This window comes from Lycium barbarum, chromosome 12 (genome assembly GCF_019175385.1).
Source record: "Lycium barbarum isolate Lr01 chromosome 12, ASM1917538v2, whole genome shotgun sequence".
Classification (NCBI taxonomy): domain Eukaryota; kingdom Viridiplantae; phylum Streptophyta; class Magnoliopsida; order Solanales; family Solanaceae; genus Lycium; species Lycium barbarum.
In genome coordinates this window covers 75,928,818-75,945,484 of record NC_083348.1, presented here as the reverse complement: position 1 = coordinate 75,945,484, position 16,667 = coordinate 75,928,818, and the positions used below count along the sequence as shown (strand labels likewise).

The window sequence follows — 16,667 nt, the reverse complement described above, 5'->3', positions numbered from 1 at the left end:
AGCCGGTTGGGCTCACTTTCTCGTCGTCCGTTTCCAATTTAATTAAAAAAAAATGTGAGCCCCACCCATATATATTAAAAACAACAACTAACATACAAAAAAATTGTGGGCCCCATAATTCTAATATATATATATATATCCGTTCCAATTTAATAAAAAGAAAATTGTGGGCCCATATATATATTAAAACAACAACTAATATTAAAAAAATTGTGCAGATTAATAATGTCAAAAAAAAGTGCACCCCATATTAAAAAATCTAACAATGTTCATGTAATTTTCAAAGTATCTCATTAAGTCAATAATGATGGATTCATTGCCACGTGCGTATTCGTAGCAAACACTAATATAATAAAGTTTTAAATACGGAGCACAAACTATAATGTTATATTAATCGTGTTTTGAACATAGTATCCCATATTGACAAAATCAAGCGATATATATATAAAAAAAAAAGTGAATCCCATATTAAAAAAACAAACAATGTAAAAAAAAAACGGAAAAGGGCCAAAATTACCCCTGAACTTTGGGAAATAGTTCATTCATACCCTTCGTTATACTTTAGGGTCAATTATATCCTTACAGTTATACTATGGGGTCAATTATACCCTTATGTCTAACAGTTGCCACGTGGCATCATCCCAGCCCTTCAAAATTATTTTCCCCTCAAATAATTTTTTACCTACAAAAATAACCCAACCCAACCCGTTTTTTTTTCCAGCCAAAGTGATACGGACCCAACCCATTACCCCTTGGTTGGGAAAAAAAAAATATCGGGTCGGGTTGGGTTATTTTAGTGGATAAAAAATTATTTGAGGGGAAAATAATTTTGAAGGGCTGGGATGATGCCACGTGGCAGCTGTTAGACATAAGGGCATAATTGACCCCATAGTATAACGACAAGGGTATAATTGGCCCTAAAGTATCTCGAAGGGTATGGATGAACTATTTCCCAAAGTTCAGGGGTAGTTTTGGCCCTTTTCCGAAAAAAAAAAGTGCAAAAAAAAATTGTGGGCCCCATAAATATATATATAGCACAAAATACAATGTTATATTAATCGTGTTTTAAACATAGTATCCCATATTGACAAAATCAAGCAATATATATATAAAAAAATGAATCCCATATTAAAAAAACAAATAATGTAAAAACAAAAGTGCCAAAAAAAATTATGGGCCACATAATTCTAATATATATAGTGCAAATTAATAATGCCCAAAAAAAAGTGCACCCCGTATTAAAAAAATCAAACAATATTCATGTAATTTCCAAAGTATCTCATTAAGTCAATAATGATGGATATGCCACGTGCGTATTCGTAGCAAACACTAATATAATAAAGTTTTAAATACGGAGCACAAACTACAATATTATATTAATCGTGTTTTGAACATAGTATCCCATATTGACAAAATCAAGCGATATCTATATAAAAAAAAAAGTGAACCCCATATTAAAAAAAATATAATGTTAAAAAAAAGTGCTGACTTTGTATTCGTAGCAAACACAATATAATAAATTTTTAGATACGGAGCACAAACTACAATGTTATATTAATCGTGTTTTAAACATAGTATATGTATATATATTATATGCATAAAAATAGTACAAACTAATAATGTCCAAAAAAAAAAGTGCACCTCATAAAGGGTGGACCTCATACTAAATAACATCAAGCAATAGAAAAAAAAAAAAGTGGAACCCACCATCTCCAAACTCAATGTAAAAAAAAAGTGGACCCCATATTAACAAAATCAAGCAATATAAAAAAAAAGTGAACCTCATATTAAAAAAAAAGAAGTGCAGACTTTGTATTCGTAGTAAACACTAATATACTAAAGTTTTAGATACGGAGTACAAACTAAAATGTTATATTAATCGTATTTTGAACATAGTATATATATACATATATATATATGTCAAAAAATTGTGGGCCCCACCCATATATATTAAAAACAACAACTAATATAAAAAAAATTGTGGGCCCCATAATTCTAATATATATATATATATATCCGTTCCAATCTAATAAAAAAAAATTATGGGCCCATATATATTAAAACAACAACTAATATTAAAAAAATTGTCCAGATTAATATGTCAAAAAAAAAGTGCATCCCATATTAAAAAATCAAACAATATTCATGTAATTTCCAAAGTATCTCATTAAGTCAATAATGATAAATTCATTACCACGTGCGTATTCGTAGCAAACACTAATATAATAAAGTTTTAAATACGGAGCACAAACTACAATGTTATATTAATCGTGTTTTGAACATAGTATCCCATATTGACAAAATCAAGCGATATATAAAAAAAAAAAAGTGAATCCCATATTAAAAAAACAAACAATGTAAAAAAAAAAGTGCAAAAAAAATTTGTGGGCCCCATAATTCTAATATATATATATATATATATATATATATATATATATATATATAATATCTAATAAAGTTTTAAATACGGAGCACAAACTACAATGTTATATTAATCGTGTTTTGAACATAGTATTCCATATTGACAAAATCAAGCAATATATATAAAAAAAAATGAATCCCATATTAAAAAAACAAACAATGTCAAAAAAAAAAGTAAAAAAAAATTATGGGCCCCATAATTCTAATATATACATATATATAGTGCAAATTAATAATGTAAAAAAAAAGTGCACCCCGTATTAAAAAATCAAATAATATTTATGTAATTTTCAAAGTATCTCATTAAGTCAATAATGATGGATTCATTGCCACGTGCGTATTCATAGCAAACACTAATATAATAAAATTTTAAATACGGAGCACAAATTATAATATTATATTAATCGTGTTTTGAACATAGTATCTCATATTGACAAAATCAAACAATATATATAAAAAAATTCGTGAACCCCATATTAAAAAAAATATAATGTTAAAAAAACAGTGCTGGCTTTGTATTCGTAGCAAACACTAATATAATAATGTTTTAGATACGGAGCACAAACTATAATGTTATATTAATCGTGTTTTGAACATAGTATATGTATATATATTTTATGCATAAAAATAGTACAAACTAATAATGTCCAAAAAATAAAAAAAGTGCACCCCATAATGGATGGACCTCATACTAAACAACATCAAGCAATATATATATAAAAAAAAAGTGGAACCCACCATCTCTCCAAACTCACTGTAAAAAAAGTGGACCACATATTAACAAAATCAAGCAATATAAAAAAAAAACCCATATTAAAAAAAAAATAATGTCAAAAAAAAGTGCAGACTTTGTATTCGTAGTAAACACTAATATACTAAAGTTTTAGATACGGAGTACAAACTACAATGTTATATTAATCGTATTTTGAACATAGTATATATATATATATATATATATATATATGCATAAAAATAGTGCAAATTAATAATGTCCAAAAAAAAAAAGTGCGCTCCATATTAAAAAATCAAACAATATTCATGTAATTTCCAAAGTATCTCATTAAGTCAATAATGATGGATTCATTGCCACGTGCGTATCAATCCATTAGTGGGAGCAAATGAAATTGCTTTTCTTCAAAAAGTTAAGTAGTCAAACCATACAGTTTTCTTTCTTTTTTTATATTAGCCGGAGATCTAATCTAGATATTAAACTGTTGTATTTGCTATTCCGCCATGTCATTTATTTGTTATGTTCACTAAAATAAATATACTTAAAATATTTATATTTTAAAATAAGATAGAATTTAATTACTTTTTTATTTTTATTCTTACTCTAATAAATGTGAAAAGAGATTAATGTCGTAAAAAAATATATTAAATGGAGATCAAATAATGAATAAGGTAAATTAGTCAAATTATAATTGTAATCGACGTTTTCTTAAAAAATCATGCAAAAGACAACATGACAAGTAAAATGAGTTAAACCGAGAATATTTACCAAAAATTAAAAAATAGTATTTCTTCGTTTAAATAGAAAATCAATTTCTACTTTGTTTCGTTTTAAACATGTAAAATTAATTTAATAATTGGAATTAGAATTATCCAAATCAAAATTTGATAAAAAATAATAAGTATTTTACACATTTAAATTAATCGAATTAAATTTGAAAGTATCAACTGATGCTTAAATATTGCTATTGTTTTATCTCAAAGAAAAAAAAATAGTTTCCTTTTAAACAAGTCTACTCTTTTAAAAAATATTAATAAATTTGCCGATTTTGTATTCGTAGCAAACATTAATATAATAAAATTTTAGATACGGAGCACAAACTACAATGTTATATTAATCGTGTTTTGAACATAATATATTCTCTCTCTCTCTCTCTCTCTCTATATATATATATATATGTGTGTGTGTGTGTGTGTGTGTATGTATATGTATATATAATCACTATTCAAAGACAACTACATACACATAGATGCACTATAATCTAAAGTATTGGGCCCGTGCTGGGCCGTCTAGTAATCATTATAATTTGTAGTCTAGTAAATTTGTTTGTGTTATTTAAGGTGGGGATAAGTATGAAGTAAAGTGATTGGGAAAATACATAAACCCCCCCTCAACGTATACTCGGATTAATTATGACGCACTCAACCTTTGCGGGCGACCTATTACCCCCTGGCCTTATTTTTTCGGTATTTTTATACTTTTTTCGGCTAACATGGCACAATCAAAATTTGATGCCCAGTTGCACAGTGGAGAGTGTTGCACACTCTCCGCCACATTGGCGCCACGTCAGTGCCACTTTTCCTTTCTTTTTTTCATTTGATTTTTTTTTATTAATTATATTTACACTAATTAACCATTAAACCCTCCATTAATTTTGTCTTCTTCTTCTTCATCATCATCATCATCATTTCAAGAAATCCATCAACCCATTTTCTTCCTCCATTAACATACACACATTCAACCTATATTCTTCCTCTATTAATAACACACATTCAACCCATTTTCATCCTCCATTAACACACACACATTCAATTTCTTTCATCAATCATAAATATCTTTTCAAGAAATCAACCAACCCATATTCTTTCTCCATTAACACACACACATTCAATCCATTTTCTTCCTCCATTAACACACACGCATTCAACCCATTTTCTTCAAAATAAACAATGAAGAAATTGCACGAACTGCCCTTCAAATAGACTGGTTGCTCAAAAATATTTATTGCACGAATTGCCCTGCATTGTTTACAAAATAAACAATGAAGAAATTGCACGAACTGCCCTTCAAATGGACTGGTTGCCCTTCATTGTTTACACGAATTGCCCTTCAAATGGACTGGTTGCACGAATTGCCCTTCATTGTTTACAAAATAAACAATGAAGAAATTGCACGAACTGCCCTTCAAATGGACTGGTTGCCCTTCAATGTGTGTGTGTTAATGGAGGAAGAAAATGGGTTGAATGTGTGTGTGTTAATGGAGGAAGAAAATGGGTTGAATGTGTGTGTGTTAATGGAGGAAGAAAATGGGTTGGTTGATTTTTTGAAAAGATATGTATGATTGATGATGAAATTGAATGTGTGTGTGTTAATGGAGGAAGAAAATGGGTTGAATGTGTGTGTGTTAATGGAGGAAGAATATGGGTTGGTTGATTTTTTGAAAATAAGCTTTTTATGATTGATGATGAAATTGAATATGTGTGTGTTAATGGAGGAAAATGGGTTAATTGATTTTTTGAAATGAAGAAGCAGAAGCAGAAGAAGAAGAAGAAGAAGAAGAAGAAGACGACGACGACATGACAGCGACGTGGCGCCAATGTGGCGGAGAGTGTGCAACACTCTCCATTGTGCAACTGGGCATCAAATTTTGATCCGAGTATACGTTGAGGGATTTTTTATGTGTTTTCCCTAAAGTGCTACTTTAAAGTTTAAACGTTTTATCAATATAATCATTATAATGGTCAATTTTTTCTTTTTATGTTTTTTTAAAACTTCGTTTGCATCCTTGTTATATGCCTCCTTATATCTAAAATTTCATCTATAACTTTTTTCGTCTTTTAATTATTCTATTACTAGCTGGGGATGGCCCGTGTTGGTGGACAATTTGAAATTTCGAATTGATTCTCACTTATACCATTTGAATGTCATTCAGCTAATTTGGTGGATGACTTCCACATATTACGTCCAAATTAAAAACAAATAAATCAGCAAATATGCCAAAGACTTGCATGCCTTTGACCCCATAACTTATTATATATAGTTTCACTCCAAGAAATTTTGGGAGTTTTGAAACTTGCCAGGAGTTTACTTCCTCAAATAAGGTGATGATTTAGCCTTCTCATTCAAAAATGGACTTGGTTGCGCTCTATCTGGTATATCTTTTCTTATCCGATGAGGATTTTTAAGTGGTCTCCAGGATATCCTTGGTTATCAAAATTCCATTAATCTTGCTTACAACACTAAGCTAAATTGCAAAATGATGGTTATAACAACGTTTTTCCATTAGTAACAGTATATTCAACAATAGCGTTCATTTCTCTGAATTCACATGCTTGCAAAAATTACAACTATAGTAATATGCATTCTGTTGAGCCAAGGAAGAGGAACGCCTATAGAAGTATCAATAGTCTGGTTAGATCTTGTCATCTTGATATACTGTTGCAACTTTTATCTCCCTCAACTTCATCTACATATGAAAATTAAATAGTGATGTAGAGCTGAAAAAGTCATAACACTGGGAACAACTCACCAAATGCAAGGTTCACATATGGAATCAGTACTATAAAAAATAACTAGATCTAAACATTCAAGTTTGGCCATGTGAAACCACATTAACAATACTGTGTAATGTTATCATGGAGCTACACAAGATAGACCAGTGCATTACACATCTTTGAAAGGAAACTTAAAGACTGCATATATCGTCAAATTTATCTGTCAAATTTATCTGTCAAATCATACAGTGCAAAAACAGACAGTTCCAATCTTTTGCAATTCCTATACTCGAGTGATATTAATATGTGTATTATCTATCGTTTAATATTTTCCTAAGCTATCCTTTCTTTAATTATTGCAGATAAATAACTGGTCAAGATATATGGTTCTTTCTGAAGTGAAGAAAATACCATTGGGATCATAAGCCTATGAAACTATTCCATCAAATGAGAAATATGTATCAATGCAAAAATGCGCGTCTTTCTTTTTCTGCTTTTAATCTTTGAGATTGTTATCCTTGATACATTTAAACTTTAATTAGACCATCTTTAACTTGTTTCCAAAAAATTATCTATGATCTTCAACAATATGTAAATGAAAAATTCTTTTTTCCTTCCTTCTTTTCCCTAATAATAAGTGTGCATGTAGAGAAAATGGATGCCGATAATGGAGAAGAAACGAAAGACAAAACACATAACAAACAAAGGCTCAAAACAAGCACACAAATCCAGATCTATAACCAAAGAAAATAAAGAGCAAAAACGTGAATGGCAAGTAGATAACACTAACCGCAACACTGCGAGACCTAACAGAGAGAAGATAATTGAACATAAAAAGCTAGAGAAGGACACAAAGCGAACGAAGACTGTGGATGAAAATGAAAAGGCAGTGGCTATTCTATCGCTGCTATGGAGGACACATAAGTACTTATACATGAAATGTCAAAATTGCCCTCAATTTATTTTTTATTGACACCGAAGCAGCCATGTTGAAACCGGCTTTTCTGCAATATAGTGTTTGCAACAAACTTTGATGTGTGGAAAATAACTGCAAATCACAAACAAAATATATTGAAACAGAGATTATTGATGAACATTGCGAGTACAAATCTGGTTATTCCCTTGATTCTTCTCTCCTAATATTTCTCCGTAATTCGAGGATTGTTATTAGTAGCGTATTTCTCGAACATAGGAAGACCTCCTTGGTGTATTTGATCTCCAAGTACATGTCAGCTTGATAAAGTCAGTATTTGATGCCTTGATCTCTTTATGAACATCTCAGAAATTTATGGGATTTTCGAGATGTCTTGAAATACAATATTTGATGATCTCTTTATGGATACCCAAGTGTTTATGGGAAATTCGAGATGTCTTGAAATACAATATTTGATGATTCCTTTATGAATATTCAAGTATTTATGGGATATTCGAGATGTCTTGAAATACAATATTTGATGATCTCTTTATGAATGTCCAAGTGTTTATGGGATATTCGAGATGTCTTTTCAAGGGAATATGTGCCGCATGATCTAGGGTTTGGGGTGAAGTAGCTTCCAAGAACCTACCCTCTATTTGGATGGTTGTTTCCCGTGGTTCATTAATGTACAGTATGGTATGGTACAGTATGGTGTTGTATTGTATTGTACTGTATTAATGAATACAATGGTTGGATAGACTGTATCGTTTGTTGTGGTTTAATAACATTTGTATTGTTTGGTTTGACTGTATGGTACTGTATAATAACTTGTAAGTTTACTAAAATACCCTTAACCCTTAATTAGAAATAATTTATATATATTAATAAAACTCAGGTAAAGAATAAAATAGGAACTTTAAAAAATAAGTAGGTAATGGGTGGGGGAGGGGTGGGTGGTGTGAGGTGGGTGATTGTGAGATGAGAGTAGGGGTAGTGGGTAGTAGGGTGGGGATGAGTGGTTGTGGAGGTGGGGTTGGGTGGTGGTGAAGGGTAGTGGGTAGGGGTGGGTAATGTGGGATGAGGGTGGGGGTGAGTTGTTGTGGGGTGGGGTTGGGCGGTGGTGAGGGGTAGTGGGTGGTGGTTGGGGTGGTGGGGTTGGGTGGCAGAGGAGTGGGGTAGTTGTGGGTGGGGGTGGGGTTGGGGTGAGTGGCGGGGGATGGTGGGGGTGAGTGGTAGCGTGGGGCAGGGGTGGGGGTGAGTGGTAGGGTGGGGGTGGGGTGGATGGTGGAGGGTGGGGGTATAATGGAGAAATGAAATACGTAACCACGGAAAAATCACCAAATCTGTGGTTTTAAAAATTGGGACTTTTCATGGTTATATAATCATGGAATGAACCACGGGTTTACAACACCATACCACATAATTTTAAGAACAATGGAAACAAACATGGTTTCCTAGAAAACCATACATTAATGAACCACGGGAAACCACCATCCAAACAGGGGGTAACTGACTTTAAAGTTTGAAGATGAATTGAAATCATCTTGTAAAGTCCTATTTCAAATCTGGTAAAATTTCGACGTCTTACATATAGAAACTTGTAGTTATATGCCTCTTTATATCTAAAAATTAAATACTTAGCACTCTTATAAAATTAATTAGTCAAAATTATATTTGTAGAGGATTTTCATTGTTCAAGGGAGTTAAGTGTATGATATTAAAAATATAAGGGGATTTCCGCCACTGAGCAATAATACATGGGGTTTATAAGTGTAACTTAAAATAAGAAAGACCCAAATAAAAAATAGACAGATGGAGCAGGAGGTTTGGGGTTTTCCTCTTCCTTCTAGGGTTTTAGAATTTTAAAGTGTATTTCGTTGTATCTAAATCTTAGCTAAGAACCCTATATATTCTCTTTATATCTAACCCATACTTAAAAACCATTATATTTCTTTCAAGATTGCAGATTAAGGCACAAAGGAACAACAAATACATTTAAAGGTATCAAATTTTGTATATTTCTTGAATTCTACTCTGTAGAGCTCTAAAATCACCAAAAAGAAACCATCTTTTGTTGTACAATTGTTCATTAATGTGACATTTCCAATGTATTTGTGTAGAAAATGAACCCCCCATGAAAGTTTCTTGGACATTTGTTGATTTGCATAAGCTTTTTAAGCTAAAAATCATATTTTTTTCTTTGGTTTAGAATCTATTTTGTTGCTAACTTGAGATGCTAATTCATAAAATCCGCAAAAGTGTATCTTGGAATATGATATCTCAGTTCAATCACCTATTTATATCTCCTATTTATGAAAAGGGTTCTACTTTTCATAGTCCACAGAATTTTTCATCATTGAATATTCGATGCTTTCGTAGTTCACATAATCCTAATGTATCGGTCCCTGAATCGACAACTCAGACACCTATTTCCCCTGCTGTGAATAAAATATCGCGAGTCGCTAGGACTGATGCACAATCAGCTCTTTTTGATTACTTGCATTGTACTAGAGGTTTTAATTATATGGATGCTGAGCACATTAGCAAGAACTCACCTCATTTCCTTCAAAGCTTGCTATCCAAGGTTGATAATGATCAAGATATAGCAAGGGCATTGACCCGTTTTTTCAGATACCATCCGATTAATGAGTTCGAACCGTTTTTAGAGAGCTTGGGGTTGAAGCAATCTGAGCTTACATCCATGCTTCCAAGAAATTTGATATTTATGAGTGATGACCATATCTTGCTTGATAATTATCATGCTCTTTGTGATTACGGCATCCCTCGCACTAAAATTGGGAAGATTTATAGGGAAGCGACTGAGGTATTTGGATATGAGTATGGAGTATTGGGTATGAAATTGAGGGCTTATGAGAAATTGGGTTTGAGCAGATCAACAGTTATAAAGTTGGTGACGTGTTCCCCTACTCTTTTGCTTGGTGAGATGAACAGCGAACTTTTTCAGGTTCTTGAAAAATTGAAGATTTTGGGGTTTGAAAATGATTGGATTGGAGGATATTTATCCAACAGGCACTCCTACGATTGGGGTAGAATGCTTAACACGTTGCGTTTTCTCAATGACGTAGGATATAGTGATGAAAAGATGGCGACTTTGTTTAAAATGAATCCTGCATTCTTATTTGAAGGCTCTGGGAAACGGATTTATGTATTGGTTGGGCAATTACTGAAGTTGGGTCTTAAAATGAATGACGTATACTCACTATTCTGTCAAAATCCTAATATTCTATCCCTGAAGTGTGCTAAAAATCTCTGGAAGGCATTGTACTTCTTATTGGAGATAGGATTAGAGACTGAAATAATTGCCAATATTGTTTCTACACATATACAACTTCTGGGTTCACATTCTCTGAAGGGACCAATGACTGTTTTGAGGGTCTTCAAGGGTGACAAGTGTCGTTTATGTCAGACTATAAAGGATGATCCTTTGAATTTGTTCAGATTAGCTTCAAAATCAAAATTTAATGTGGACCAGATGACTTCCCAGAGCCCAGGAAAATTATTTGAGAAAACTAGTTTCTTATTGAGATTAGGTTACTTAGAAAATTCGGATGAGATCGCAAAAGCTTTGAAGCAGTTCCGCGGACGAGGAGACCAGTTACAAGAGAGGTTTGATTGCCTGGTAAACGCAGGTTTAGACTGCAATGTTGTAATTAATATGATTAAACAGGCTCCCACGACGCTGAACCAGAGCAAAAGCGTGATTGAGAAGAAAATTGATCTACTGAAAACATATTTAGGTTATCCAGTGGAATCGATTGTGTCATTTCCATCTTATCTCTGCTACCATGTGGACAGAGTCCATCTTCGTTTTTCAATGTATGCATGGCTGAAGCAAAAGGGTGCTGCAAAACCAACATTGTCAGTGAGCACTCTTCTTGCTTGTTCTGATGCTCGCTTTGTAAAATATTTTGTTGATGTACATCCAGAAGGTCCAGCAATGTGGGAAAGTTTAAAAAGTTCACTTCAATCCAGCTGATCGATTTTCAATATCAGTTTTGATGAATAGAGTTACCATTTTTTCCTCAGGTTGTTATAATTTTCTAGTTCTAATTGATTTAATTAGTTTTTTCACCTTTTGTGGTTTGTCTATGTTATCCCCCGGGGGGGGGGGGGGGGGGGCAGGGTTGCTTGATTTTAGTCTACTTTCTTTCTGTTAAAGGACTTCGCATCCCCTTGCTACTCCCATCATAGCCCCTTCTCTTCATGCTGTAGATGAGGGGACTATGGGTATTTTGGTAGGGTCTTTCTTACAGGACAAGGAGGTATCATTTACTCATTTCATATAAAGAAGCTTGTGGTAAAATCTGTCTAGTACATATCTTTAGACCTGTAAAATAAAATAGATCTGACCTTACACCCTAGCCATCCTTCTGATAAGCCTTGGTGGATAGAGTTAGTTGGTATCTATGTCAGTGGGAGGTAGTGGGTGCCCCGTGGATTAGTCGAGATGCGAGCTAGTTGGCTTGAGCACAAAGTTATGAAGAAAATCGAAACTGCCCTTGAATAAAAGTTGGTATCTATGTCAGTGGGAGGTAGTGGGTGCCCCGTGGATTAGTCGAGATGCGAGTTAGTTGGTATCTATGTCAGTGGGAGGTAGTGGGTGCCCCGTGGATTAGTCGAGATGCGAGCTAGTTGGCTTGAGCACCAAAGTTATGAAGAAAATCGAAACAGCCCTTGAATAAAAGTATTACTATGATTTTGGGTGCAGTCCCTTGTTATCCATCAGATGGCAAGTCCTTAGACTTGTATAAGAGGTTTGTCAATTCTCTCAATTTCTCATCTTTCTTTTCCGGTCAAGTTTCTTATCCTGAATAGGGCTCAAGAATCTCTTTCCCAATTGGGGAGGGGATACTCTAAAGAATAAAGAAACGGATCCATTCTGTTACAATCAGAACTCAGAAGTACACTTCTTTTTTTGGTGTGTGTATCATTATTCATCAGTGTTCCTTTTCCTTGTTCCTTTATGATAGTACATTTTCTGTTCTGCTTCTGTTACTTCTCTTTCGGCTTGTATGCCCCTGATTTTCATAATAAATAGATTGGTGCATTGCTTATTGAATACCAATTTTCTCATTCTATGTGCATGCTTCTTTTTCCCTAAAGTTGATCCGCAATAACAGATTGCCCATGATGTTGTATCTTCTTTATCTATCCGAAACATCATTGTTTTGGCCCCAAAACTCCTTGTCTTGAACAGGCCATGATTTGTGCACCTGCGCTTTCTTTTCCTCTCCTCTAGACACAACTTGACGTATTATGTGTTGTATCTTGTTTGTTTATGAGGATGTTATATGCTATTTCATGATTCATCATGGGAAACCAATTGGAGTATATTGGTGAAATTACTGCCTTCTATGCAATTATAGAGCATAATTATCTCTATCCTTAAATTTATTACTTATTCAAGGAAGAAATTATAGAGAACACTGATATCAGGTTCTGCTGGTGGAATAATTTTGTAAACAAAATGCTACTAAGTCTTGGTGGATAGAGCTACTAAGTTTTGGTGGACAGAGTTACTTAGTACATGTACTAGTGGGAGGTGGCAAGTACTTGCTGGATTGATCGAGGTGCATGCAAACTTGCGTAGACACCAACATTATAAAAACAATTCAGATATACATGTTTTGTTTTGTTTCAGAAGGTTCATTAATGAATTAAAGGATAATTTTTCATTGCTATGCTTCAAGTTGGTGTCAAATATGCAGAGCAAAAAAAAAAAAAAAAAGATTTATTTCCTCCCATATCCATAGAGAGCAAAGAAAAGCCACAAAATTGTTTACATTGTTGGCATCTTTAACATTACACCAAAGAATACAAAAGCTGTAATGTTTTGATTTTTACACATGGTAAGGGCCGAAAAAAATAATTTGGAACACCTATAATTTTTTACTTTCCAAATTGTCCAAAAAAAAATGCGCAAAGAAACTGTAACCCCAATGTAATTGATTTTCTTGTCAATCTTTTGGCTGCACCAGCCACTGTGTCTTCAAGTTGCATATGTCTTTGGCATGTAGAAAAGTCTATGATACATACGAAAATTACACAACATTTACTTGTCAAAGTAAAACGAAGATGCTTAATGTTCCATTCATCAACATATGTGCCTTTTTAAGGGAAGTAGTTATTAAGAGAAAGAGTTGTAATATATTAAATTATTTAACATTTGTTGAGAAACTTGCGGGGTCATATTTAACTTAACTTTGTATTCTATAAGACTGGGAAAGAGAATAAAGTAGTATCGTGATGGAGCAAAATAAGCACCACAAATTTAGTTTTCTGAAAATGAGGCCTTGTTGACATGAAAATGATCTGCAACTCAAATGTAAACACAGCCCATCTTATGCGACAAGAAATGACTATATTTGATCTAGATATCTCTAAATTGCGATAAAATACGATAAATCTATATATAATATAAAGCTAGACATAGACAAGGTGATGTGGCACCTCTCTATGACCTCCATTCCTATTTATCTTTTTTCTCCTTTTTTTGGCTTTTTCTTTATTTTTCCCTATTTTTCTTCCAACTAATCACTCATTTTATCCATTCAATGTTGAATAATTTACTTCATATTGATTAGATCTTAAAGCTCTTCAAACCCTCATCAGTACGTCCCTTTGCTTTCTCATTGTCTTTTTTTTCCCTTTCTCCATAATAACTGTAAATATTTTGGTTTCCTAATTCTTTATGATTAATGTCAATTATTCTGTGTAATTATACGTAATGACTAACCATTATTCCTTTTAATTTACGTTACTAACCATTCCAAAAGTGACTTTCTTCATCCCTTTTAATTTCTCTTTCTCTACTTTCCGCTCCACTTTGTATTAATTTAATGTATATTAAGGTAGTATTCACATTGTATTCTTTAACCATTGTGTATAAAGCAAACAATATAACAACAATTTGGCATTCTACCTTTTCATCTATTAGTTGCACCTATGTATAATAGTATATGGTCTTTTGTTTGTTTGTTTGTTAGATTATCTTTTTATACAAGGAAGCTGACCAGATGAGCTAATTCTTAATCCCTTTTTACTTTTTGCTTAACATATTTTATTTTATTTTCTTGATTATAACACCTTCTCTTCCTTAATTTCTACGGCCTTATTGTTTGAATTTTCATGTCACCTTATAAAGAAAAGATTTTTTTTCTAATCTAAGTGAAGGTGTTGTTTGAAGAAAATATTAATATATATTTTGTGATGAGAATATTTTAAGATGACGAGGCTTATCCACACTCTGGTGGAAAATCTTCATCTGAAAGGTAAGTTGCATAAGATAAATGCTTTTATCATATATCTTTCTACTCATAGACATAGCTATTTCAAGTTTAATTTGACTTATGTTTGTAATTTTTCTAGGAAAACAAGCCCTGGATAAGCTATCCAGTTGACACAAAAGTTGATTAGTGAGAATGATTTCATTGCGGTAGTCTTTATGACCTTTGCTATATTTTACTTGAATATAAATTCCACAAGAAGTAGTCAAGAGTTTTTTTTCTTTCTGTAATTCCTTTTATTTTTAGTTCTCTTCTCGTATCAAATAGAGATGTTACTATTTTCAATAGTTGTATAAATGCACTTTAGTTTTTATCTGGTTGAAAACCGTCTTTCATTATTAATTACTTCATTGTTCTTTGAGGTGAAGGATGATCCAGACAAGGGTCAAACTATTACTAAGTTGTGTTTTCGCTAAAGGCATGCTAAAAAATCTTTATTGTCACTGATCTGAAAATTGGTGTTAATGAGTCCTTTGTTACAAGTTGTCGTTTATTTTGGGAATTATGTTAGCTTTTGCTTACTATGAAGTTATTATCTTCAATCCTTATATATGTGGAAGAGTAGAGTGATTGCAACACACGTTTGTTGTTTGTTGTTAGCCTTCTTTTTTCCATTTTAGTTCTAGAAGTTGATGGTCAAAATCTGTAAAAATCTCAAGTATTCATATTTTACTTCATGATCCACTGCTTATTGAACTAAATATTTATCGGTGGAAGTGAAAGTTTTAAAGTACTCATTGAATTGAGTACAGACTACTTGATTATTGTCAATAGTAATGAGACTATTCTCTCTTAATGTATTGACAATCTAATCTTAAATTAGTATCTATAGGCAATCGATGTACGGGCCTTTGGCAATATCTTGAATGTTAAAGGTGTTTTTAGGCTCGAATATTGCACATATATTTATACATTAGTGTTTACAGTCCAATTGACGCAAGTGCCTTTTGCACTTTCTTGAATGTTAAAGGTGTTTCTAAGCTCGAATATTGTACATATATCTACATGTGAGTGTCTATAGACCAGTTCATGATGCAAGAGTGGCACTTTCTTGAATGTTAAAGGTGTATTTAGTCTCGAATATTATACATACATCTATACATGAGTGTCTACAGTCTAATTGATGCAAGGGCGGCCTTCGACACTTTCTTGAATGTTAAAGGTGTAGGCTCAAATATTGTACATATATACGTGAATACTAGGTTGAAATTAATTTAAAAAGAATATTCTAAGTTGAACATATAATTTTGTAAATTTAGCTATACGTTGATTTGTACTTCACTTAGCAAAGGAAAAAGGTTTGGAAAATTTTAAGCCTGGTATGGCTTCAGCCTCTGCTTTGTATTGATGCACTTGGTAGTTAACAAACCTAATAATAAGTTGGTATTTTTTTTAGTTTTGAATTCACGTGTTCTCTTATTTGAATATAAGAAAAATGATACTTAAAGTAAAGCATGTATTAGAACTCTTCTTCTTTTACTATTTCTTTAGAAAGAAATTGATAATGAAAAATGCAGTTCAACTAACAACTAATTCCAAACAGTAGTATCTTTTTTATTTAATCAATATAATAAAATTAAACTTTCTATGCATATACAATGATTTTTTTATTTTATTTTTATCTATTCTATCTAAATTAATTTTATGAAAACTTATTGGTATTTTTATAATCGCGCGAAGCGCGAATAAATTTACTAGTTTATCATAAAAGTGAAACATTTATACATCATTAATATTTCCGCAAGCTTGGTCCTGTGGAACTTTTCTTACTACTGTAAACGTGGAAGTTTAACAAGATG

At 32.5% G+C, this 16,667-nt stretch overlaps 1 protein-coding gene across 1 annotated transcript; it reads left to right on the top strand.

Moving 5' to 3' along the window:
* The first annotated feature begins 9,374 nt into the window (after positions 1-9,374).
* Positions 9,375-11,653, top strand: LOC132623223 (transcription termination factor MTEF18, mitochondrial). The gene has a single exon (XM_060337956.1). It carries the CDS (start codon positions 9,795-9,797, stop codon positions 11,556-11,558), a length of 1,764 nt encoding a protein of 587 aa, XP_060193939.1. The 5' UTR covers positions 9,375-9,794; the 3' UTR covers positions 11,559-11,653.
* The last annotated feature ends 5,014 nt before the right edge of the window (positions 11,654-16,667 follow it).

Coding starts and splice junctions, on each gene's coding strand:
- LOC132623223 (XM_060337956.1), top strand. CDS start 9,795: ATGCTAATTCATAAAATCCGCAAAAGTGTATCTTGGAATATGATATCT.